General features: G+C 43.4%; 1 protein-coding gene across 2 annotated transcripts in view; it reads left to right on the top strand.

Annotated features, from left to right (window-relative positions):
* The first annotated feature begins 3,516 nt into the window (after positions 1–3,516).
* Positions 3,517–24,910, top strand: part of PIP4K2A (phosphatidylinositol-5-phosphate 4-kinase type 2 alpha) — a 117,117-nt gene continuing 95,723 nt past the window's right edge. The window contains exon 1 of one of the 2 annotated variants that reach the window (XM_080639424.1): positions 3,517–3,629. Coding sequence is in view for 1 of the 2 variants with exons in the window: in XM_080639423.1 (XP_080495549.1) it covers positions 4,649–4,789 (141 nt within the window). In the remaining variant the exon portion in view is untranslated. Of the gene's footprint in view, positions 3,630–4,528; positions 4,790–24,910 lie in introns of those variants that run through there. The other variant, XM_080639423.1, reaches the window with a different exon arrangement.

Here is a 24,910-nt window from a genome sequence, read left to right as displayed (position 1 = left end):
CATGAATGCTGACTGCATCATATACTCACAGTGTCATTCTATAAAAAACTGTTAATGGATTGAAATGCAACTTTCATGTTATGCTAGGCTGTATGAGTAAAAACTCCCTCATGCATGTGCAAAAATGTCTATAAGGTGTAAAGGAACCAAGAGAAGACCCAGGCTTTAAGCTCTCCCTCTTCAGATAGCCTATGTCCAAGGCTCAGCCTCCAGTAAGGATTAGGGTTACAGGTAGGATTAGGGTTGAGGGAAGGACAGCCTGCTGCTTGCAGCTGGAATGGGGTTACAAAAGGAGCTTCAGAGAAAAACGGGGGTGCAGAGAGAACTTGGGAGGGAAAATGCTTTGGTGTTAGACCAAACCTGGTCTAAGGAGCACTGCTGAGGTGTCCTGGTCTAAGGCTCACCCTGTGGTCATGATTAGGGCTGAGAAAAAGAGAAAGCCAAGGAAAGGGCTAGAGCTGCAGTTGGAGGGCATTAGAAGAGTGCTGATAAAGTAAAGAGTGGGCTGCAAAGAGAAACTGGCTTCAAGAACTTTTTGCTGTGGGCACTGGCTGACGACCACATCTGAGGCTCAGCTTCTGGTTGGGCTTAAAGTCAGGGTTAGGCTTGAGAGAGATAACCAAGACCTTCAGCTGCAGTGGGACTGGGAAGCAATGGATAACTGGAAGTGTAGGCTGCAAGGAGAATTTGGTCGCCAGAAGTTTTGGGGTTGGCCTGGTGAGTTCCAGTCCAAGGCTCAACATTCCTCCCAGGCTCAATTTTACTCCCAAATTCTCTACCTCCTCTCCCCCAAGGCAGTGCAGGGGGACGGGGAATGGGAGTTGTGGTCAGTTCATCACACTTTGTTTCTGTCTCTCCTTCCTCCTCAGGGGAGAAAGGAGTCAGGGTTAGAGTTAGGGCTGGGACAAGGAGAGAGCCTAGCATTCCAGCAGGAGTTAGAAAGGGGCTCTGAAGGACTATGTAAGCTCAAGGAGAACTTGGCAGGGCTGCCTGGTCTGAGGCTCAGTCTACCATTATGGCTGGAGTTACAGCTGGGGTTAAATTTGACAACAAGAGAGAGCCTAGTGCTGCAATTAGAATGCGCTTAGAAAGCGTGGGGTGCAGGAAGAACTTGGTTGCAAGAAGTTTTTGCTGTGGATGCTGCTTGGCAGTCCTTTTCTGAAACTCGGTGTACAGCTAGTATGAGGGTTAGGGTTAGCGCTGGGACAAGAAGAGAACCTAGAGCTCCAGTTGGAGGGAGGCCTTAAAGCAGCTGCTGGTGGAAAGGCTAGGCCACAGAGAGAATTTGGCTGCAAAGTCTTCTAAGTGGAGGCACTGGCTGAGGGGCCCAGTCTAAGGGTCAACATAACTGTGAGGTTCAGGGTGAGGCTTGAGGTTATGGTTGCCAGAAAGAGGCAGAAAAGAGTTGCAGCTGGCTTAGGGCTAGAAAATTACTGTACCAGGGAAGTGTAGGCTGCAATCAGGACTTGGCTGCAAGAACTTCCTGGTGTGGGCACTGGCTGGAGGCCACATCCAAAGCCAGTATATGGTTTGTGGGAGGTTTAAGGGAAAGAGAGGGCTTGGACCTGCAGTTGGAGTGGAGCTAGAAAGGAGCTTTGAAAAGACAGGGTATGGGATACAGAGAACATTTTATTGAGGGCACTGGCTGGGGTCATGGTCTAAGGATCTGTGTTAGGTTTTGTCTTTTCAAGTGACCCCTGTGTTCAGCTGCATGTATATCATGGCATCGGTGAGAAACCTACAGAACAGACAGGTACGGGCAATCATCCTGTTCTTGGTGCTTAAAATCAGAGAAGACAAATCTCTGCCCCAGAGCCTGTAATGAAGATAGCTCAGGAATTTGACTGATTTTAATTCTGCTGTAAAGGTTACGGTCAACATCTTTTGTTCCTCTGATAAAACAGCCCTCCTTGACAAGGATTGATATTTGCAGAGAAGAGCTCTTTAGAATCTAGGCCAACACCACAAGAAAGTCTCCTGGAAAAAAAGAACAACTGCCTTCCTCAGCCTTGCCTTTCCTATAGGAAACATAACAAGATGTTTGTTATGTTTTACTCATTTATAACCCAAAATGCTTCACTATATGGTTTTACTCTGGAAAACAGATGAAACATGTATGTGACAGATGTTGGTCACGTTGATGTGTTCAGCATTGTATGATGCTCAGATGTCATGTTCTAAGCATAACGTGAGGAATAAAATGGGTACCAAACTCTTGTGAAAGTCTGACTTCAAATCTATATTTAGGCATCTAAGTGACCTGCTTTTATACAAAGGTGCTGACTATTCAGCTGCTTCCACTGACTGCAGTAGAAATACAAGGGATTTTTGTTGTTGCCAAATCTATTTTCAAGAACAAAAAATTCCAGTTTAGCCTCTTTCTAACTCCTAAGTAACAGCTTGCTTTAAAAGAAAGCATGACAGCAAATGAAATATAGCATCTCTGCTCTCTCCCACTCTCCATAAGATGCAGGAAAGGGACCATATAATAAATCCTGGTAAATGATTCTATGCAGGAGTGAGATCAAACACACTTCTGGGGGTGATAGATAACTTTGCCATTGAGAAAACAAAGGCAAAAAAGAAATTGAGAACTTGAGATGCCTCAACAACTGTTTGGTGCAACAAGTTTTCAAATTCATGAGTAGCTCTATAACTCTGTGTGAGAACCCTGAGCTCACCTATTGGCCTTAGTTGTCCTGAACAGCCTCACTTGGGAGCACCTTCTGCCCAGGACCTCCATTTAAGCTCATGGAGGGTTTGGTTTAGGTTTCTGCCTGAGCTATGTTGCAGGTACACTGGTCTCCAGCACTGTATTCTGGCTTGCCTGCAGTCCTGTTTCTGGCCATGTCTCCTAGATGGATCCTGTGCCTACATTGTACCTTCCTGGATGGATCTGGTTCATCACCTCAACTTCCCTGGGACTGCTGACATGTGCTGTTGCCAGACCTGCCAACTGTGTATGGGCCCTGTGGGACTGGGTCCCATTGTTGAGGGCACTGCTTGGACCGGAGTGACCCTTGGCTGCTCCATGGAGCAGCCCTGTGCTTGCTTCTCCCTATGGATCTCGTCACCTTGCTGAATGATCAGCTGATGCACAAAGCAACACCTACAGCAGGCAGGGCAGTCTGTATGATTCAGAAATTGACGGATGACTTACTATAAATGCACAGAAGATGTACAGACCGCATTATCTGTGTGTATTGACTCTGAACAGGGACAACTGTTGTCATTATCACTAGGGTTCACTGTTATACAGCTGAGCAAAGTGTGTGTTTTTATGTTGGAGACCCCACAGCTGAACATAGTGCTACAATGGGGAGTGTTTGAGTTGGGCAGATGTGCCTTTGCAGGATGTCATCTGTAACTGACCACATCCTCTGTGGCCACAGAGACAGTTAAGAAACACATTTCTTTTTGCTGTGGGTATGAATAGCAGCAGAGTATAGTTTATAGGGGTGCAGTACTTCTGCAGGAGGCAGTTTTTAGTATCTTTTTGTATGGCTCCTGAAGTGAATCGCTCTGCTTGCAGATGGGAGTTAGGTCAGGAGCAGCTGGTGAAGTCCTACCTTAGAGAGTCCTTCTCACTTACAGAGTTCTCTTTACAGAGTGGGGAACCGGGAACTTGAGTAAGTATTACAAAACCTGCACAAAAGAATGATGTGTATGATTAGATAAAGATTAGGATGATGGTGGGGTTTGTTTCCCAGAGGACTTGTGGGAGCTGAACCTGTTTAGAGAAGACTGAGAAGGGATCTCGTTAATGCATGTAAGTATCTCAAAGTCTGGTGCCAGACTCTTTACAGCGGTGCCCAGCAACAGGACGAGGAGCAATGGCCACGAACTAAACCACAACAAGTTTCACCTCAACATGAGGAAGAACTTCTCTACGTGGAGGGTGGCAGAGCCCTGGCACAGTCTGCTCAGGGGAGCTGCGAGGTCTCCTTCCCTGGAGACATTCAAAACCTGCCTGGACACGTTCCTGTGTAACCTGCTCCTGGTGGACTTGCTTCGGCACGGGGTTGGACTGGACGACCTCCAGGAGTCCCTTCCGACCCTAGTGATTCTGCGAGCTGGGAGTCCCCTGGAGTGTGAAGGGTGGGACTCGGGGCAGTGTGCAGCGACGAGAACCACCTCCTTCCCCGGGCGGGCGCTGGCGGGGTGGATTCGTCTTCCACGCCTCCTCTCAAGCGTATGGAGCGAGGGTAACCTCTCTCCCCAGCCCTACCTCCCCCAGCCCCCTTCAAGCGCCTGCCGCATCCTCCGTGACAGCTCCCACTTTCCCTCAGCGACCGCGCAGGCGCGCTCCCCCGCGGCGGGGTGGGTGGGGGGCTGGCGCATGCGCGGTGTGGCGGCAGGAACCGAAACTCCTCGGCGTTCCCGCGCCGGGGGCGGGGTGCAGTGCGTGGCGGACGGTGGCGGCGGCGGTTCCTCCTCCCTCTTCCCCATCCCAACCCCCCCCCCCCCCCGCCGCGGGGCGGGGCCGGCGGCGCGCGAGCGGGGCCATTTCAGCGCGCGGCACCGGCGGGCAGGCCGGGATGCGCGCGGCGTCCCGCGGCTGCCAGCCCGCCGCCGGCCGCGTGCCCCAGTGCTGCGGGCGCTGAGCCGCCCCTTCCCTCGCGCTCTGCCCTCTGTCGCCGGCAGCGCCATGGCGGCCCCCAGCAGCATCGTGCCCGCCATGGCGAGTAAAACCAAGACCAAGAAGAAGCACTTCGTGGCGCAAAAAGTGAAGTTGTTCCGGGCTAGCGACCCGCTGCTCAGCGTCCTCATGTGGGGGGTCAACCACTCGGTAAGCGCTGCGCCGCCACCCGCCTCCCGGCTGCTCCGACGGGGCATCGCCCCCCGCGGGCTGCGCCCAGGGAAGGGCGATGCGGAGGGGGCGGACGGGGCCGGGGGACGCACGTGCCGCCGGTTGTCGCCCTGAGCTCTGGTGGGCTCTGGGAGCGTGGTACCGGGTGCGGTGGTTGCGGGCGGGGGGCGCCAGCGGAGGCTGCGGCGCCCAGCCGGGTTTGGGGGGAGGCGAGCCGCGGAGCTGCCACCGCCGTGCCTGTGTAACCCGTGTCCTGTCGGTCCCGGTTCCGCTCGTCCAGCACCGCGCGGGGTGGTGGCCGTGAGCGGACGGTGCCGCGAGCGGAGCCGGTGCCGCTCCGGACCTGCCTCCACCCGCGGGCGGGCGGCGCGTAAATGCGTGTGCAGGGGTTAAATAATAAGAGCCGAACCCGCCCGGATACGGGCGGTCAAGTAGCGAAGTTGTTCCCATCACCCGCGCCGTTCGCCCCGGCGAGTGTCCGCCGCCGGTGTGAGCCGCGGGGGGAGGGGAGGCGGGCCGCGCTTTGGTGTGGCAGAGCGGCGGAATTGCAGCGTTCGCGGAGTGCTCCATCACCCTGCGGCTGGCGGGAGCGGCGGCCCTGCGATGGACCGCGGCTGCGGAGGCAGCCTTGCCGTTGCGAGCCTCGTAACGGTGTCACATGGTTTGGGCATTACGAGGCTCAAGGCGCAGCTTTACATCTTTAAATAGCCACCGTGGCGGGTTAAAAGTGTAGAGCCCCGGAATCACCAAAAATCAGGTGTCGGTCAGGGGAGTGATGCCAAGAACTTACTCCTTGGTCGTGCAAAGTCTGAACGTCTGAACGCTGGGTCTGTGTGGAATGCTTCTCGTTGCAGTGTAAGAGCTTTTAAGAATAACTGTTAATGTGCAGTTTGAGGTTAGGCTATGAATTCTGTAACAGCTTTGTGTAACAGGAGAAGCAGTCTGTAGCATGCACTCAGTATTCCTTTTGTTTCCTTAACATCTAAATCCTGTGAGGTTTTCTCCCTTCGTGTACATTTTGCTAGTTTTTGGCCAAAGCCTGCAGGCTGAGTATCAAGGCTGAGTGAGCACTGTTCAATTGGTGTTAAAGCAGCACCGTGCCCGAAGTGTTGATCCAGGGGAAATGCTTTGACTGTAGGTACCAGTATGGTGTTGGTGACGGAGGAGAAGCTCTAGTGAGGTTAAATGCTCTGCTCAAGGTAGACATGTGAGGCCGTAGGACACGGTGACAAAGGATTTCAAGTTTTCTGTAGGTCAGCTGTAAGCAGTGGCATCCTGTGTCATGGCCTGATAAGGAACTAGATACTTATCTACAAAAAAGGACTCTTAATTGTGCAAGTTCATGATATGCTGTTTGCTGGAATTGGGCTTAAATACACGACTCTCTTTTGCTCCTTCTTTAGTGGCCAGCATTATTCGTAGGAAAATTCTCAAACAGGCCTCTTCAATGAAAGAAAGAGCTGATAATTACAGGGTTGAGAGACTTCAGCTGAACGGCAGCATGCTAGCTAGCTATCAGCCATCTCCCTGGGGAGAGACAGGGAGATCTCTTGACAAGAACAGAGATCTTGCTGTTGCAACAGCTCATTGCTAAACGTGTTCATACTGGAAATGCCACTACTTTCAGGGGAAAGACCTCTCCGGTACAAATAATAACAAAGTAAACAGTGACAAATGTAAGGTGGTACAAGATTCCTCTGATGGTGTACTGTGGCATAGAGTGCTGTTCCCATTAGGAATGTAATAAAGAAGTGTATTGGTTCATACACATAACATTAGGCTAAAGTCTTTTTTTGGGGTGGGGGCTCAAAGAGCAAGCTCAGCAATACAGTAGACTTGGAGAAATGCAGCTTCATAGTCATATGAAGACAGTGGCTGTAAGCGTCAGTATCTGCTGCATGTTCTGTGGATGTTATCACATTTCTTTACCCTGTTGCAAGGTGTAGTCATGACTAATGCTTTGGGTTCCATGGAAGGAAAATCCCTATGGATGAGACAGCATGAAAAAGCTCCAATTAATTAATGTGTCCGAATCTAAACATCACTTCTTAGTCAAGAATGCAGCACCAAAGTGCAGGCTCCTCTGTTAGACGCTTACCCTGTCAGTTTGTAGTGCTTGACGTGGCACCATCCGTCAAATGAGAACAAGCGTTCAGTGTGGCTGAACTCCCTTATTGCAAATAAGAACTTTCTATGGGAGAAATACAAATTATATACTTGGATTCTTTAAGAACAGGAATTGAGGATCCTTAAGTTTCTTGACAGAATAACCAGAAATCCACAAGCAAAATTCAGACTAGGAAATGAGCATAGACCATAGTTCATGATGATAGTAATTAAATAAACTTGGAACATAGTAGTCTGAAAAATCGTATGTAAGACTGGTTCCAGTGTGGTGCATATCAGTTAATGAGCCAGTACCAGTGTCTGAGTATTACTAACTGTTTGGGCCATAGGTATGTATTGAAATAGTGAAGCTGAGATACAATTCCCACAGTTCTAACAGGTTGTGGCATCTATTAGAAGGAAGCACTTGGTGAAGACAAAGAGGGAAAAATGGATTTTTCTTCAGGCTTTTTAACCTTTAGATCTTGGGGCCAAAATATCACTATTACTTGATGGCTGAGTTTTGGAGGATTTTCAGATTTTAAATTCAATGTGTGAAGAAGCTGCATCTAAGGAAGCAGTTACAAGAACCATTGTCTTTGCTCTCCTGGCCTGGGAGGAAACATGACACTAAAGCAGGAGGCTTACAGTGAAGATGTCAGTTCTTAATGCAGAAAAAAAATCTGCATTGAAGTGTCTGTTACCCAAGGTTCTTGTAAATTCACCCTCCCCCTGCCAAGAAACTAAGCAAATTGCTTTGGTGATCTCTGCTGTTGTTTAGGTAGAAGTAGAGAGATACCTAAAGCAAAATACTGCTTGGTAATGCAGTCAAAATAAGTAATAACTTAAAAGGGCGTGTGTGGGGAAAGCATGGGAACCCATATTACCCAAATATCTTAAAAAGCAAGAGAATACATTGTTAGCATTCAGAGCTGTAAATGCAGTTCTTGCTGAAACGCTGTTGAATGAAACTTGGTGCTAAGTGAAAGGGAAAGCAACTGTGTCCCACTTAGTAGATGACATTAATACTGATGACTTACAGCAGCAAAGACTAATTGTCGGTGTGCTTGGATCTTGCATGCATCAGCATCGTTAAAAGTTGATCTTATCTTGTTTCTTTTACCCTGTGTCAGAGATGATCTGGCTGTGCTACTGAAGCGAATACTTAAACTCTGTGATTAGTATGACTTAAAGCTATATTTTTAGTTAATGTAATTGTAACAATTCATTTACAACCAATGTGGTAAGTAACATACTTATTACTTCCATATTGTCACTGCTGCTGGATATCTAGTAACTGCAGGAAGGAGAAGGAAGGAAGGTTACATTAGGCATGTAACTTTTGCCTAATGCTGTTGGAAGTAATTCTTCCCTTCTTGTTTTCTGTGCCAAAAATGAAAGCTGGGGATTCTGTGTTTTCTGCAGCCTGTGATGATTGTCCCAGGCACACTGATGGTGAGTCTGCTCTCACTTGTGTTGCTTACCTGCTTCTGTTAGAAGCTTGTTAAGAAAGCTGGGAATTTGGAGGGAGCTAAGCTTAGGCCTTTCAAAACATATCGCCCCCAAAGATGAAGGAAAACCAATGCAAGTGGGGTTTTTTGTAACTAATTTTCAGGTAAAGAATGACTGCTGGAGACCTTACCTGCTGTGTCAACCATTAAATTAAGTGTATTTGGGAGAAGAGAATGAATGCTTAAGGATATTATTGAGCATACTCTACAAGCTTAAAAAAAAACCCCAAGCAAACCAAACCCAACACCACCCCCCAGCCCATGGAATCTGTAATCACCATCTGTTTCTTGGATGATTACAGGCTGATGTAAAAATTTAGCAGTGCCTGACTTCTTAGTGACACTTGCTGCCGAACAAACAAGTGTAACAATAAGAATACGTGGATCAAATGACTTCTCCTCCCCCAGTTTGTCTTGCCGATTACATCAGAAAGCGTACTTTCTGTGGGTGAAGAATCCAATAGATAATAAACTCCAGGGCCACCTTCAACTGCTCACATGAGGCACTGTGAGCTTGATGCTGCTGTTGCACTCTTGGCTGTAATCTGGCTTGATCTTTTTAACAAAAGTGGAACAACACCAGGACAGAATAATAACAGAAGGAGTGAGAGCTGTGGGACTCCTCTGTCTACCAGTGTAACTCCTGGTTTCATTCACTGGTACAGGTATGCTGAGTAAATGCATTTCCCCCTTGTATATGGTAGGATATATTTGATCATGTTAGGAAAGCATCTGTATCTCTGCAGAAAGCTATTAAATATCTGTGTTTTTGTCAGTTTTCAGTTTGGTTTTTTTTCTTGGTTATCATACTTATATTCCCTGTTACAAATTTTTATCCAGACAAATACACACATAGCGCACTTATGCCTGCCCTTGTGTTTTAACAGGGCACTAGAGAGCTTGTAAGTAAATGCGTACCCTCTCAGCTTGTGCCATAAATCAAGTTTCTTAGTTCTGATTTACCTACCCTCTCTCCTAGGAACTTCCTGTCCTGAAACTGTGTACATTTAGGAAAATGACACTGAAAATAGTTTATTGGGTAGATAATTAGCAAAATGAAGTCTAAAATAATTAAAAGCTAGGTTTTGCCCTCTGAAATAAAAATGATGGGCTTCTGTTTATGATTGGTTTCCTTTAAAGAGAGGGGAGGAAAAATCCAGAAAAAAACAAACCCACAGCACTTACTACTACCAGTATATCTCCATAAATTATGGGAGTTGGTTAACTTCTGGCTTTGTATTTTTAATGTACTTTTAAATGATGATGAGACTAGCGACACCCTAAGGATATGGAACTATAAGGGTCACTCATGGCACTGCTGTCAGCACAGCAGGTTGATTGGAAACAGTCTTGAAACAGGGAGGGCTACTCATCAGTTGTATTGCTAGTATTTATATTTAATGCAGAACATCACTACTGCAGTTGTGCCCTAAATGGCTTTTCAAAAAGGCTGAGTCAAAGTAAAAGTGAAGGTACAGATCTTGGAGTTAACTTGAGATTTGCAACAGTGAGCTTGGGCGAAAAAAAGCCTAATCTTACTAATTTTTTAATGGAGGTTGAGGTAGACTACTTGGAAGAAAGCTTCTTTCTAAGGAGCAGGAAGAAGCAACATATTAAAAAGCATTGATTACAGCACAGCAGATAATAAAGTAATTAAAATTACTTTAAAGTAAAGACAGCTGGGCACTCAGCCCAGATGTTTGTATATAGAAGGAAGTAGAACAGGAAGAGCTATTTATTGAGAACTTGGTTCGTTTTCTGGGTGTCAAGCTTTATGTACTGCAGAAATTAATTTGATACTGCGCTTACAACTGAGTAGATGGACTAGTAGAAATACAAATTGTAAATATTTATTATAATTAGGTTAAAGGAAGTAAATGTTCCTCTGTGAAATACAAATGAGAGTGATATTTCATGTCGCTTTCTGAACTGTTGAAAGAGACACATACAATAGCTTCTATATGAGATGGGAAGAGCTATGAAAAGAGTTCTGACTGTTTCAAAGCTACCTTCCATAGTTCCCTCTGCTCTACAAGGTACAGTTCTGCAAAGGCTAAGATTTTGTTTGCCTATAGGGTTTTTTTAATCTGAATTTCATTAACCACAGTGGGCAGGGCTGGACAATGTTCAGTGGAGCAAACAGCACAAGTTTGTTTTGCTGACTCAATTTAGTCATCTTATTTGCCTATCCTGCATCAGATGCCTTAAAATGTCTCTAGGGGATTATTTTTTAATTTCTTGCTCACTAAAGAAGAATTATGCCCATTGGCCAGAGCTTGGTAGGTGTTTATTTTCCTCCTGTAGTTTCAGGGTGCCAAACTTTGTTTATTATAACTGACTCGCCCTGTTATGCAGTTCCTGCTGTACAAACCAATCCTCTTTTCTCCTCTTCCTTGAAAGTGGGCTGTGCCGCAGGGTTCCATGGGCTAGCTGTACATTATGCAACTTCGGGACAGCTGTAGAGTAAGGTGAAACTACCTATTATTTACAGACCTTCAGCTTAATCTTGCCCGAGTTAAGCACTCAGTTTTAGCCATACTGGCTTACAGATAGCTTGACTTGTTGAAAGGTTAGTCATCTTTGTTGAGCTATGAGGCTTTAAAGGCTTGAAAGAAGTACATGCTCATCTTCACTTTCTCCTGACTTTTAAGTGACTGACTGCTGTTATGAGTAGTTGACTTCAGTATGAATTCATTATTTTGTGTTTGCTTTGAGGCCTGTTTCCATGTTTTTCCACTCTTCGTACTCTATGCTTACTATTAGATGTCTAACAAAAGTCCTGATTTCTCTTTCTCGTTTTCACTGTTGGTAAAGCACATGTTTGCACTTAGCAAAATAGCTGAAGCAGTCTAAGAAATTGTTGCCTCAGGTATGGGATGGTAATGACAATCTTTGTTCGTCTTCATGGTCTGCATCCTGGTACATGGTGAAATGGGTTAGCTTTGAATTGCTGAGGTGGTGACTTTTTGCTCTCTGAACATGTGTCTTAACAATCTTCCTATGGAGCCTGGGCTGTTCTATAATAAGTTAATTAGTTTTGTGTTCAGAGATTGCTTAATAAGGGTGTTGTGAAAATTATTTGAAGTAGCTGAATGCTGTAGTGATGGATGTCACAAACTGAAAAGAAAACATTAGCTTTATCTTCAAAGAGCTGGGTTGAATGGTTTGCAGTAGAAAAGCTTAATGGTCATACACCTTTTAGAGTACTTATTTTTCATCAGACTTAGTGAACAACTACCTTGTGTACTGAGGCAAGGCAATTAGTCTAATCCAGCTCTTTTGTGTGCATTGTAAGTTCCCAAGGCGACCTTAATATTCTTAACACAGCTGTGACTATATGCGTGATCCTTTTAGATTGTAAGACAGAACTGGAAAAAAACACATTCCCTTATGCGGCACTCTTAGAAAGCCTGTTGAGCTTCTTGGTGAGGCTAGGATGTACAGAACTACTTCTAGCTGCTTCAGCTAACTGGTTTAATCTTTCATGTTTCTCAGTTTCCTTCTTGATGTTTCGGTCACGTTCTCTCTGCTATTCCTGTTTGCACTTTAAGTCTTTGCCATTCCAGTCTTCATGGTTAACAAGGTCAACCATATCCGTTTTCCTTATCAGTAACTACCCAGCTCCAAAGTAATCATCCAGTGAAAGTAATACATCTTGAGGAGTTTTTAGGTAGACCATAGTTCACTAAAGTTCGTCATCCGGCCATGCAAACAGCGGTGCCAGCACAAACTGTGTGGAGTTGGTGCAAAAGCAGAAAAGATGGGACAAAATAACTCCTTTGTAGGTAAGTGCCGGTTTAAGCTAGCATAAGGTTAGTCAGATCACAGCCTTCATAATACTGAAGCCAGCTAAAGCTGGGGCTTCAGGTCTTGTTTTTACTCTGTCACTGATCAGATCCTGTGGGATAAAACCGGTGATGTACTATGATCCTCCCCCTCATTTGGGGAGATATGCTAGAGGAAAAACTAATGCAGAAGAGTGAATAGGGTAGGGCTGTTGTACTGCAGGAGGCCATTCCACAAGTGTCAGTCCCAGCTTAAAACTGCTGCAGACACTGCAGGGAGAGTGGAGGGAAGAGAATCACAGTTTTGTCTTTGGAACGTGCTGAACCGTCTAACATTATTTGCCTATTTAGGTAGAGAGTAAATGTTTACAGAAAAGTTGTAATGGCTTCCTAGGGGATGAAATTTTTGAAGTTGCTTTTAGATGTAAATGTCAGCATTTGGAAGACCGTCTAAATAATAGTAATTCTTGAAAATCCTACCTTAAATGTTTTCTTGTAGGATATCAAGCATGTAGTTGTAGTAGTAACTGACTTCCAGGGCTCTTTTGGAGCAGGGAGAGAGGAAAATACTCAACTTGGTTGGCATAAAACCAGTCGAAAGAAAGCAGTTTATTGACAGTTTTACTAAATATTGCTCAGTTTTGGTTAAGTATGATTAGCTTGTGATGCCAAGGCTCAATAATTGTTATTAAACTAATAGTTCTGATATAATGTCCTTTATCTGTGGAATGTCTTGGTGCAAAGTAGACTTAAAGCTCTTTTGCGGAGTTTAGCTCTGCTTTGATGGTGTTGCCTGGTGTTTTGTAGACCCTTACTACATAATTTGGGTACCAGACCCATTCTTCGGACAGCAGGTGCCAATCTCGCAGGGTTGCTGGCTGTGTTTCTGCTTGTTCAGTGCACTTGTTTTCTCTGTCAGCCATGTAAATTGTCTGTAATTAGAGAGTATGTATTGGTGTTAGTGTGGCGTGGCCCTCCTTGTGGGTTGGTTTGTGGATGATTATAACAATTTTCTAGAGGAGCTCAGAGAAATGCTCTTTAAGTATGTAATTGTCAGCATCTTTATAGCAAGTAAATCTGATGCATAATGGTTGCCTGGAGCTGTGCAGAAATTGGAAGACTGACATAACAAAAGCAAGGCTGCTGATCACAGAGCTTCCTGCTTCAGTCTTTCTGAGTTTTTATATTGTTCATAGAGCTAGCTTTGGGAGACCAACTTGCAAAATGCTGAAAATTGAGAAAGCAGTTTTGAGTTGCCCAAGGAATGGGACACCTATGGTTTTACATTTTTACAATAAGATACTGTTTTACATTGGTTTACATTTTAAATTCACATGTTTTACAATTTGCTGCTTCTTAACATAAATGCCTAATTGTAGACAAGGTTACTTTTGGCTTGTATGTAATTCTGAGAACAGTGACACAAATACTTACATTAGAGCATAGTGGCTCAAAAATTTGTGCCTCCTTAGTTGAGTATCCCTTTTTCATAAAGCATTTCATGATTATTCTTTTGCAAGTAATGAAAGCGATCACTAAGATGCTGTTCAGGTCGATCACTGTTCTCTGGAGTTTGTACTTGGATACTGTTTTGTTTCTAGGTGTTTTCTATACCTTTTCCAGTTGTGGAAGAAAAATGTGATCTCTTCCAGACTTAAACAGCCTATATAAAGAGATACAGCTCTTCTTGGTTCATAATGTACATATCTGAGGCTACTTGGTCCAAGTAGTTACAGTATTTAAAAGCTTATACTTGAAATAAAGCCCTTGAAGAGGAAGTACTTACCAACACATTCTGTCTCAAGCTGGCCATTCAGAAGAGCTGGTTGGCTTTCTGGGAAAGATAGTGGTTTCCAACAAGCTGACTTTACTGCAAAGCCCATACCCCCCCACCTCCTCCTTAGGCACTGCAAACGTGCAGTTGGAGGACTCAGAAATGACTCACTTGGACTGAAATGCAGTGTCAGATGCTTGGTGAGGTGCTGCAGATCGGCACCACCCTCTTGTGCAGCAGCTTGGGGCTGATGCAAGCTAGGGTTTCCCTGCTGGTCTTGACATTTTCATCTCCCTCTGGTGATAATAAGTTTAGCAAAGAAGGATTGAAGAGAAATTTTCTGGTATAATTATTCTTTAGGTCTTACGTGGCATTGTCAGATTAGTGAGTTTCAGTGTGAGTCATGATTCACTTGCAATCTGTGATATGTAAACCAGCCTTCTTGTGTGCTTGTGCAGTGGACAGGACCAAGCAACAAGAAAAGCTTTTCTGGATATTCCCCAGGCCCACAGAATTCAAACAGGAAAACTGATTTACGGAAACAAAAGCTTAATATTTGTTAACAAACACATGTACCTGCTTGCAGGCAAAAAGCACTGAAACCACTGTTTTCAGAATGTCTTGCCCATTTTTATGGACTCTGGGAGTTCCTGATATAGCAGTTCTTCCAGCTGTTATTTTGGGCTTCAGCTGATTCAACAATGCTGCTCTTTCCTACCTACAGCTGCAGGCGGTTGTAGCTGGTTGTTTTGTTTGAGTGAGCAATGTCCTTCGGGCTGGTTGGCTTAGGGATGTTAATAGGGTTCAGATGTCTCTGGGCACACAGAACTGTGCACTCCTTGTCCCTCTTCAGTTTGTTCTGTTACAGTACATCAAAGCAGGAGAGTATTGAAATATTGAGCATCTTGAATCTTCCTGCTGTTCTACACCTTTATCTTGGTGGGAGTGGGTGGATTTTTCTCCTTTGCCACCACATCTCCCAATACCACTTCTCAGTTGTTATTTTTTGGGCTTGTTGGGTTTTTTCCCCATGTGCATCAGTTACCTGTGGTTGGTAGGGGTGGTTTTAGTTCACTTTTCAAACTAGTTACTCTTCTGACAGTTTTCCTGTATTTGCTGTATTCATCAGAGATTCCTCCTTGGAATCTCTTGAGTTCCTTCCTTGGAAGATGTTGTTTGGATAGGAACATTAAAAAATGGCCTTACTTGTTGAGGAAATCTTCCAGGCTTTTATATGGAAGTCTTAAACTTCTTAATTTTCCTGCAGATGACTCCCTAAGGTTTTCTGGTTGAATGTGATTTCCTTCACAGTTAAAGGCTGAGCATCTAAGAATTCAGTGGAAGAACCTGAAAGTAGTGATTCCTCCTGCATGATGTATTGATCACATGGAAGATGAAGGTCCACTGGGGTATGGACTGTGACTCTTTTCACAATGGGCTGCTTCTTGCTAACTAATCCGGAGATGTGCCTGAGGTCTTGTTCACACTACTATAAATGCCCTTTAAAATGCAGAGGTGCTCCATTCCTGAAAAGTCATGCTTCTAATCATTTTGCAGTAAAACATATGTAATGATGTGTAGTTTGGAGGGTGTCTTTGTGTTGCTGAAGTGGCTAAGCCATCCTTGTTACTTGGCATGTAAAAATGCTTGTTTATCTAGATGTCTTAGGAGTTTTGTTAGGAAAACATTCCTCTTGTTTGGCTTTGTCCCAGGACACCATACTGTTGTGTCTTCACAATACTGAACAAAAGTTTGGAAGTCAAGTTTAATTAAGAACGGAGGGAGTTGAGGGGTATAGAAATATGGCTAGCTGGCAGGCAGTAATTCAGTCACTTAAGTAGCTGTTGCTATGTGTGAATGTTTACCTCAATAGCAATGCTGAAAGTAATAAACCTGAAGTAACCCGCCTGTTTTATTTGTGGTGCCTTTCTGAGCTGCAGGCGTCGTCCAGGTGATGTGTCGCAGACACATAACTAGTATTTCAGGGTCGGTTGTTCTTCAGTTCAGCTTGTATTCTGACCAATGTTAGCCTCTTGGTAAGCAAAAATGAAAGGAACCTGGATCATCTGCATCTTGCAGATTGATTCTTAACATGTATATAGTGTGTTCCTCAAAAGGAAAAAGTGGGGGGAGAGATGAGGAGGATGTGTGTTTGAAATGTTCTGTGAGTATTGGGCTTGCTGGTCAAAGGCTCTGAAAAGAGTTACTTGGGAGATGACTTTGTTTCTAACATGGCAACCATTGTTTGTTTGAGAAATGAAACCCCTTTGTTAAAGGAAGAACATAGGTTGTGTAGAGTTCTCAAGATGGAAATTGTATATCTACTCATCAAGACATGGTTTTTACTGCAAAGGCTTCCCTCGTTTTCTTCACCTGCTACTGAAAACTGACTCAAATAGTAGGGCAAGGTAGCATAGATCATTTGGATGATGAAATTTAGTACTAAGCCTTCAAGTAGGTGAAAGAGGCAAGAAAGCTGAGATAGTAAAGCATAATCCTTGAGCTAAATGTTCACTACTTACCATTGCTTTCCTAGCTGACAAGTTTGAGCTCAGAATTGGTTTTTCAGGTTCATCCTAGCTGTGTTTTGTGCCATTTTCCTCTTACTTGATAGACTAAGGAATTAAACCAAACAAGAAGTTTTTCGAAGAAGCTATTGTTGAATGTCACCTCCTCTGCTAAGCAGCTTTGCTGAGGGATGCAAATGCTCAGCTTTTCAGGTAAGAGGGAGTGTGTCTGAAACTGTGTGCCCCAATGCACCCCATTTTTTCTGCACCATATTGCAACATGGGCTACTAGTAGTTGACTGAGTAGTCTTGTTTTTTCCCTCTCCTCATGTACTCTATATGCCTAATATTTCTGAATGTAATTCTGTGGGCTGTAACCATGCAGGGTACTTACTTTGTGAAAATGATCTCTTGGTTGTTGCAATGTATTTAGTCCAGGAATGCTAAACCTTATTATAGCATTGTTGTTGATGCAGTTGTGCCATACAACTCTACGTCTTGTGCCAGGCTTCTTAACCACTCTTTGGAAAACATGCACGTGTCTGGCAGAACCAGCTTCCACTTAGTTTTAGCAAAGTTTTCAGATATATCTAATTGCTTAGAGCTTGAGGTAGGGTGAATGAAAGGGTTCAGTCCCACCTTCTGCATTTGATGTTGTTTAGGATCATTTTGCTGTAACTTGCTCTTCCAAGCTGAGGCTTCAGAGACTGTTTTTTTCAATAAGCCTGACAAACCAGGAATAAAAATGCTCAGCCTTTAGTCTCCTTGAACACAAAATAAACACTGTGCAGTGAGTCACAGCATTGCCACTGCAGAACGGAGTGGAGCTTGCCGTTTTTAATATTATTTTTATTTTGGAAATAGACTAGTCGAAAGGTTGGTGTTGTTGGATTTTACTGTATCTTCCAGGACAGAACAGCTGATTTCCTGCCTAATTAACCTATTGCTTTGTGAAGTGCTTTCTAAAGCCTTGAGATCCTGTGCATTTACATATATTTGCATAAATAATGCAAGAAGGAAAGTGCTCTGGAGAATATGACTGGGGCTTCTGGTGGAGCTGGCAGGATTTGCTGTTGCACTTAGCTACCTGTTTCACAGCTCCCTCTGTGACAAAGCAGGCAGCTTTGCAGCTACCTTGGAAAGGCATACTAAATGAAACGGAACAGTGATAGAACTGCGGTCAAACAAATCCAGCCTTAGGGCTCTGCTCCTCGGCTAGTCACACTGGCCCAGGTTATGGGCAGTGAAATCCGCCCTTAAGTGTGCGAGGTGATTGATCTGATAGAGCTGTTTATCCTGTGTCTAAAGTTTTGGAAAGGTAATTGCCACCTGGAATGTGACTGACATTCAAATGGTGAAAGATAGTTTTAAAGCTGAGTTAAACAGACAGCCAGTGGAAACTCGCCACAATATTGTTCATCTTTAACTGTCCAGGCTATGACTGTGGACTGGTTGCATTGCTTTAATGGAAATATACAATATTTCCTGTGTGAATATAAACGCATTTACACAAGTGACATTTTCCTTGTCAGTTAGCACCAACACTATGAAGCTGAAAGGCATTTAATCCTGTTAACTTTCTATGGTGATTTACTAATGAACTTAATTATTTATTAGCTTCCCCCCCCCCTTTTTTTCCTTCCAAGGTCTTCTTAAGGTCGGGAAGCATGAAATAGTAACTAACCTGAAGCCAGTAATGCTGCAGTGTAAAGGCTTTGCTCCTAAAGATTTCCAGGCATCTAAAGCTGGTGTTGCACCTTCCCTCTCTCTGGAATGGGAAGAGCTTTTCCTAGGGCAGAGGGTAATTTTGTTTGGGGGTTAATGTGTTTTTTTGGACAGAGTTATGTTTTCCTGATTTCTGGGTAAGTTGTTGAATAAAGGCATGACTTTGCCATCAGAGTGGGCAAATGTGATGGAACAGTAGTGCAAAGGGGTGGTCCTACCTGAAACCCCACCTTCCTGTGGGACTCAGGAGAGCGCCTTTTACAGCAGTCTTAAGTGTGGCCATGTGGTCTGCCAGGTCAGCTGCATGCCCTGCTGCAAGCCAGTCCTCTCTGGAGGTTGGCAGGGAGGAGCAGAAAGGACAGGGATGGTATATGGGTTGCTCTTGTTTAAAATAATGAGGAAAAATTACTTCTTATGGTCTCTTTAAGCGCTGGTAGGAGCAGTTAGTGAACAAGAGATCACACTGGGAGCTGAACTGTGTGATTCCTTGCTCCAGAGGAAAGGCTTAAGTCTTAGTTCAAGCCAGCTGTGAACCGTATCCTTTTCTGGGATGTATTGGTTTCTCTCCCTACTCAGAGGCTTTGAAACTTGGAAAGTGTTAGTTCTGGTGATGATCAAGAGGAAGAGCAGTAGAAGAAAAAGTAAAATCTTTAAGGCAGCTGCTGCCTGAAGTCTCTGGTGGTGCGGGCTTTACCAACAGACCTATCCTGATAAGCCAGTTTAGGTGACAGCAAGCTCAAGAGTAGCAACAGACACTGAGTTATCTGATGAGGTCTCTTGTAATTAGCTTCACCCCTTTTAACACATAATCAATATTGCACTTTGTGTCGTGAAAGGAAGCAGTAAAATCTTATGACTGATATTGCCAGTTTAAATACCATTGTCTCAGCAGAAGTGTTTTTCATATGTACTTTCAGCAAACGCTTGCCAGCTAAAATGTGAAGGAAATAAAGGTGTAGCCTCCATACAGGTTTTGTAAAACAACATTTTGTAGTACAGGTAGTCTCTATCCATGGTAACTTTGGGGGATCTTGGAAATGCATTAGGCTTAATCCATTTTAGCATTCTGTCTTTAATGCTGGGTTGTCTTTTTATTTTTTGCAACCAGTGACAAACCCCAGCCAACGGTTCTGCATCTTTGTCATGAAATGGAAGCTTATTCTACTTTTTTCAATCAGTCCTCTGATGAGCGTCCTTCCTGGCATTATGTGAGACTATGGAAAGTCTTCTTTACATAAAAGAAATTGTATCCTTTTTTTTCCCCATGTTTAGAGTCTCTTCTATTTTTTAATGTGCATCACTTACACCTCTGTAGCTGTGTCCCTTTCCAGACTAGAGTTATATCTGTCGTGGTTTAAGTAAACCTTCCCATGAGGGACAGCTTACACTTACTCTGAATAATAATTTGCTGGCTAGGTAATGCTGTATTAGCTTGTTTGCATCTACATGTCTTTAGGAAATCTGACTATATGCTTCCAGTAGGAGCCTTGGAAGTGATAACTTTAAATTGTGGGTCTGTTTTAGATGTTACTTCACTTCCACTTTCAGAAGCAGGAGTTGTTGGTCTTGGTCCTATTCTTACCTTCCTTTTTTCACTGTCCTCAGTATTGTACCCTCGCCCAAGCTGTTGAACTTACGAATTCAGCAGGAAAAAATACCTTTTTTTAGGGATATTTCTGTGGGATCTGACAAGTACCAGAGCCAGTGCAAAAGGGATAGGCAGAACTGCCTGGTAAGGTTCAGGGGGTAGCTTTGCAATGAGTCTTGTGCCCTTTGTAATGGGAGCAAGCTGTTGGGTTTAGTGTTTTGCATCTCTTCAGCCTTGTTCTTTTTAGTTAAATCAGTGGTTTCTTCCCTGAGTGACGTAATTGTCTTTTCTTACGCAGTCTTTCTGCTAGACTTGTGTCCCATCAGTACAAGTTGAAGCAGATCAGGAGCGCTACCTGTGGCATAAGGTAAAGGGATAAATAACTATGGTCAAGCCCTTCTCAACTCTGTCTGTGGCTTTAATAAAAGGAGGCCAAGTTCCTACTGCTTAGTTTATGCGGGCTTTTAGTATTTGTCTGGTCATCCAGCAAGTCAGTTCAGCTTGCTAAAAGATGAGAGACTAATCTGGCAAAAAGTCTGTGTTTTGGATTTTTGTTTTGCTCTTGTTTTGCAGGGATCAAAGGCTGAATTGACTTGCTTTCTGATCGAGGGGTTTGGTAGAGAGGGGGTGAAAAAGAGAGACTGTTCCCTCTTGCCAAGCAGCAACCATGTAATTCAGCTCAGCTGTGAAGCAAAAGGCTGGAAACCTGCAGCCAGAGCTGATCTAACTGCTGGCTACTGGTTGGGTTGGTCTCCACCAGCTGAGCTCAACAAAAGGCCCATCACATGCCAGAGGGGTAGGAGACAAGATCTGGCCAACAAGCTGGCTTAGACGGCCACTCTGAGCTACAGAGATGATGAGCAAAATTAACACTATAGTGCTGCATTGTAGCGTACAGTAGTCCTTTGAGTTTGAAACAGTTATTCATATTGAAGTAGTTACTCATATTCACACAGGGCATGTGCATCAAACTCTTCCAGAGTATACTAGACCTGCTACTGAACCAGTATTGTGGGGTGGTTTTGTGATTTGTTCTTTTTGTTTTAGAGCTTCCCTTTTCTAGCATTGTTTCTGCAAGAGTTGTTTCAGTCATGGCTGACTACCTTGGTTCTCTTCTTTTCTTAAATAACCTGGAATGTTCTCTGATACCTTACGTCAATAAAATGCTATCACATGAAGGTCTTCAGAGAGAATTATGTCTGCATGCTTGTGCAGATGTTCCTGGGACATGTTACACTCCCCCAGTTTTCTTGGTATGTGGCCAAACTAGCTTATCTCATTTTGATGTTGTATCATACACGTTTAGTTACTGTGGCTGGTTTTAACGCTTCCTTCTCCTTTCAGCATTTTCTGCACAATGCTATCGTAAGAGCTGTGTACTGATGCATGTCATGATTCTGATAAGCAGTAGATTTGAATGAGTTTTTTGGACAAGACTTTTGATGCTTGGTTCTAAAATGTATGTAGATAGCTCTGGTAAATGCTTGAGAACTTTCATTTTTACCTCGAGATTAAACTTCATACTTGAATTCAAATCTTGGATGCTAGTTTGCTCATGTTGGGTGTCACTAGTGCCTTGCTTTCCTAGGGTTCATTTGCAGAAGGTACCAAATATATTTGAAATTGAGGTGGTATTAAGTATATCTGACTGTGTACATCTGTAAGATGCAGATGTATTGGTGGTGAGGTAGACAGCTACTTTTATATGTGCAACAAAAGAAAACAGCAGATACCATACCAGAAGCGGAGAATGGCATACTCAAATACATCCCTGTAATATCAGGGTCTTAAAACACAATCAGTGGTCTTGGCAGATAGCCAAGGGCACAGGCGGCTTCTGGAACTCTTCCAGCTGCTAATGGAGTGTGGATTCTGATTAAATTTAACTGTGGCCGCTGAGTCTTGGTCAGCATGTTCCTTGATGTGTTAAAATGTATGTTTTTCTAACTATTAATATTTCATTTAAAAATCTGTTTTAATACTTGAAGGCAGCTTTACATGTATCCTCATGACATGGATTCCTCCAATATGTTAAGTACAGTAAAGATTGAAACAACAGCATCATGTGAGTGAGAGGCTGCAGTGCACTGCAACTTCTAGGGTTCTACTGTAAAAACTAGCTGTTCTAAAAGGTTTCAAATATGTGTGTTGGCAGCCTCAAATCCTCCCAAGACGCACTGCTGCAATTAGTTATATGAAGTCTGTTCTGTTGTTGACAGAATGAACTGGTAAAAAAAAAAAAATAACACCTGATATAGCAGAATTGTGGTGTGGGAAATGGGGCCTTCAACAAGATTTCAGGCTTCTAGTTTGAACACAAGCCTGCTGGACCAGTTGTCTGCTCGTTCTTTCTCTGCAGCTATTTCAGCTGTAGTAAAAATGAAACGATAGAGTGATGCCTCGTACTTGCTAGTGAAGGGAAGAACATATTAAAGCAAGGTGGGAGAATGAAGTTGTTAATTTAGTTTGGAAGAAAGAGAATTTCTCAAGCCTCAGACTCCAGAGACTGACTGCTTAAGAATTGCTGGGCTCACATCAAAGACAAGTCTAGTTCTGCAAGTGCATTCCTCTTAAAATAGCTACAAATGCTTTTTACTTTAGTACTAAAACTAGTTTGGGAGAAGAGGAAAATAAATTACTGTAGCATTTGTATGAGTGCTGGTGTGAGCCTACAGAGTAGGTGGCCATATATTGAGTAGTTCAGCTCTCTACATAGGAGTACATCAGTGTTTTTTAGGGTTTTGGTTTTGGGGTTTTTTTTAGTATTATGGGTTTGTCAGGTGGAGGAGCAATAAAAGATGAGGTAATTTTTTTTCTGGAAAGTGTACTAGACATTTGATGCTAAGCCATTACTGTGTAAGTGTCTGCAAAAGTGAATAGCTATGCCTCAGTAAACTTCTTGTAAGGAATTGTTGTTGAGAAGCCTCTAAATAAGGCTGTATCTGTAAGAGAAAGGTAAGTCACCCATGTGAATGATTTGAGAAACTCTAGGTCTTGCTTAGCTGTTTTTGTTCCAAATAACTAACATATCATTTTACAGTAATGTAACTGCAGTGATGCCACAGATAGGTTCTAATGTCTTTGAATTGCCCTTGTCCTTCCTACAGTATTGTTTAATCCTGTAATGAAATTCGCAGTAGTTTAGTGTTATTACATATGCTGTGTTATTATGGCTAATGAATTTTAAATACTGACTATTTATCAAAAAATGATGGGTCTGATTAATTGATGCATTTCTCTCTAGTCTCACTTTTGATCCTTGCACTGATTAGCTTGCAAATTGTTGGAAGTGAACAGGCAGAAGTCTGTGTGTAACAAGGTGAAGTTCCAGCTAAACTTCATGGTGTTCCTGATGAGACTCCAGCAATACTTACCACATTGTATCTTTAGGCAAGACTTCTGTCTTTTGTTGTATTTTTTATTTTTATGCTGGAGAGGTGAAACAAAACTATATAGTGAAGGGGGGAGGCTATTGTGTGCAGAACAGTACCTTGACTCTTAAAGAAATGGAAATGTGTATTGTGCAGAGTGCTAGAAAAATTAAATTACCTTGGGAATAAGGCAATTAAAGCTAAGGCTAAAACTAAGGGAGGTAAAACTAGGGAGCCATGTTCTGTCCCCACTGAAAAAACATAGGGTTAAATGACTTGTTAGTTATCCTGATATATAGGGAGCATTTAAATACACGTATTTCAGTGTGTTTTAAAACTCGTGTTCTAGTCTGGAGAAATATTGAATACTTGGAAGCCAAGTGTGAATGTCAGTTGGATGTTAAATATGCCAAGTACTAAAATCATATTTTAAGCACAGAGGTTTTGGAGGAAGACTAAAGAGAAAAGTCAGATTACCTTTTAGTATTTCTGAACTCCATTGTGTCTTGTGTATCAATCGAAGTCCTGCCTTCACACTGTGGAACTACAAGGTAACTGGTTTTGAAAGGCATTAGCTTCATTCCAAGCACCATCATTGTAGAATTGATGAGACAGCTAGTTCTATAGCTAATGCAAATTTAATGTTGTGGTGTAAATTACTGATATTCATATCTTTTGTATAAGCGATGCACATTGTGCAGCCTGTGGGTGGGAAAATTAACAAAATTAAGGCTGCATGATGCTATTCAGATCTTGGTAGTTCTTGTAAAACAAAACTTGTGCTGAACATTACACAATTTAAATGTAACTTTATAGTTTTTATTATGTAACAGTGTCCTGGGTTCAGCAGTTGCAGTCATTTTTCTCCTTAGTAGCTGGTGCAGTGCTGTGTTTTTGACTTTTGGCCTAGGAACAGCACTGATAACACCGATGTTTTTAGTTACTGCTCAAATGTTTACCCTGACCAAGGACTTTGTGAGTCTCATGCTCTGCCAGGGAGGAGGGGGAAGCCGGGAGCAAGCAGAGACAGGACACCTGACCCAAACTAGCCAAAGAGGTATTCCATACCACAGCACGTCATGCCCAGGGATGTAGAACTCAGGGCAGTTACCCGAAAGGGCTAGATCAGTGCTGGGTGGGGGGCGAGGTATCGGTCGGTGGGTCATGAGGTGTTGTATTCTCTTCTCTTATTTCCCTTATCATTATTATTATTGGTGGCAGCAGTAGTGATTTGTGTTATACCTTAGTTACTGGACTGTTTTTATCCCAACCCATGGGAGTTACATTCTTTGGATTCTCCTCCCCATCCCTTCGGGAGCAGGGGAAGGAAAGGGGGGGGAGTGAGAGAGCAACTGCGTGAGTGTTACGGCTTCGGCTTAAACCACGACAAACAGCCTCCTGTACATAAGATGATAGCTACTTGTTGTTGTATCATGTGTGCGTGATATACATAACGCTTGAAATTGTGAAAGAACAGTTATTCTTGTATGTAGTTGTATTAACTTTTTTGAGCACTTTCACCTATCTGTCAAATCAGAACTGATCCTTTTAAAGCTGTCATGATGTGTCAGGTAAATCTAACAGGTCCCTGAGTAGGTAGCACAGAACACTTGTGTCCAGCTAGCATTGTGAAAGCAAAGCAAATGTGTAGTTAAGATCATTTAGTGCTTCTTAACTAAGCAGAGTTTCTTAATGTGAATCTCATTGTTTAAGATGCTTTCCTTTGTTTTTAA

Source organism: Psittacula echo (genome assembly GCF_963264785.1).
Source record: "Psittacula echo genome assembly, chromosome: 2".
Lineage (NCBI taxonomy): Eukaryota > Metazoa > Chordata > Aves > Psittaciformes > Psittacidae > Psittacula > Psittacula echo.
The sequence above is the reverse complement of the archived record's forward strand: the minus strand, read 5'-3'. Positions and strand labels throughout refer to the sequence as shown.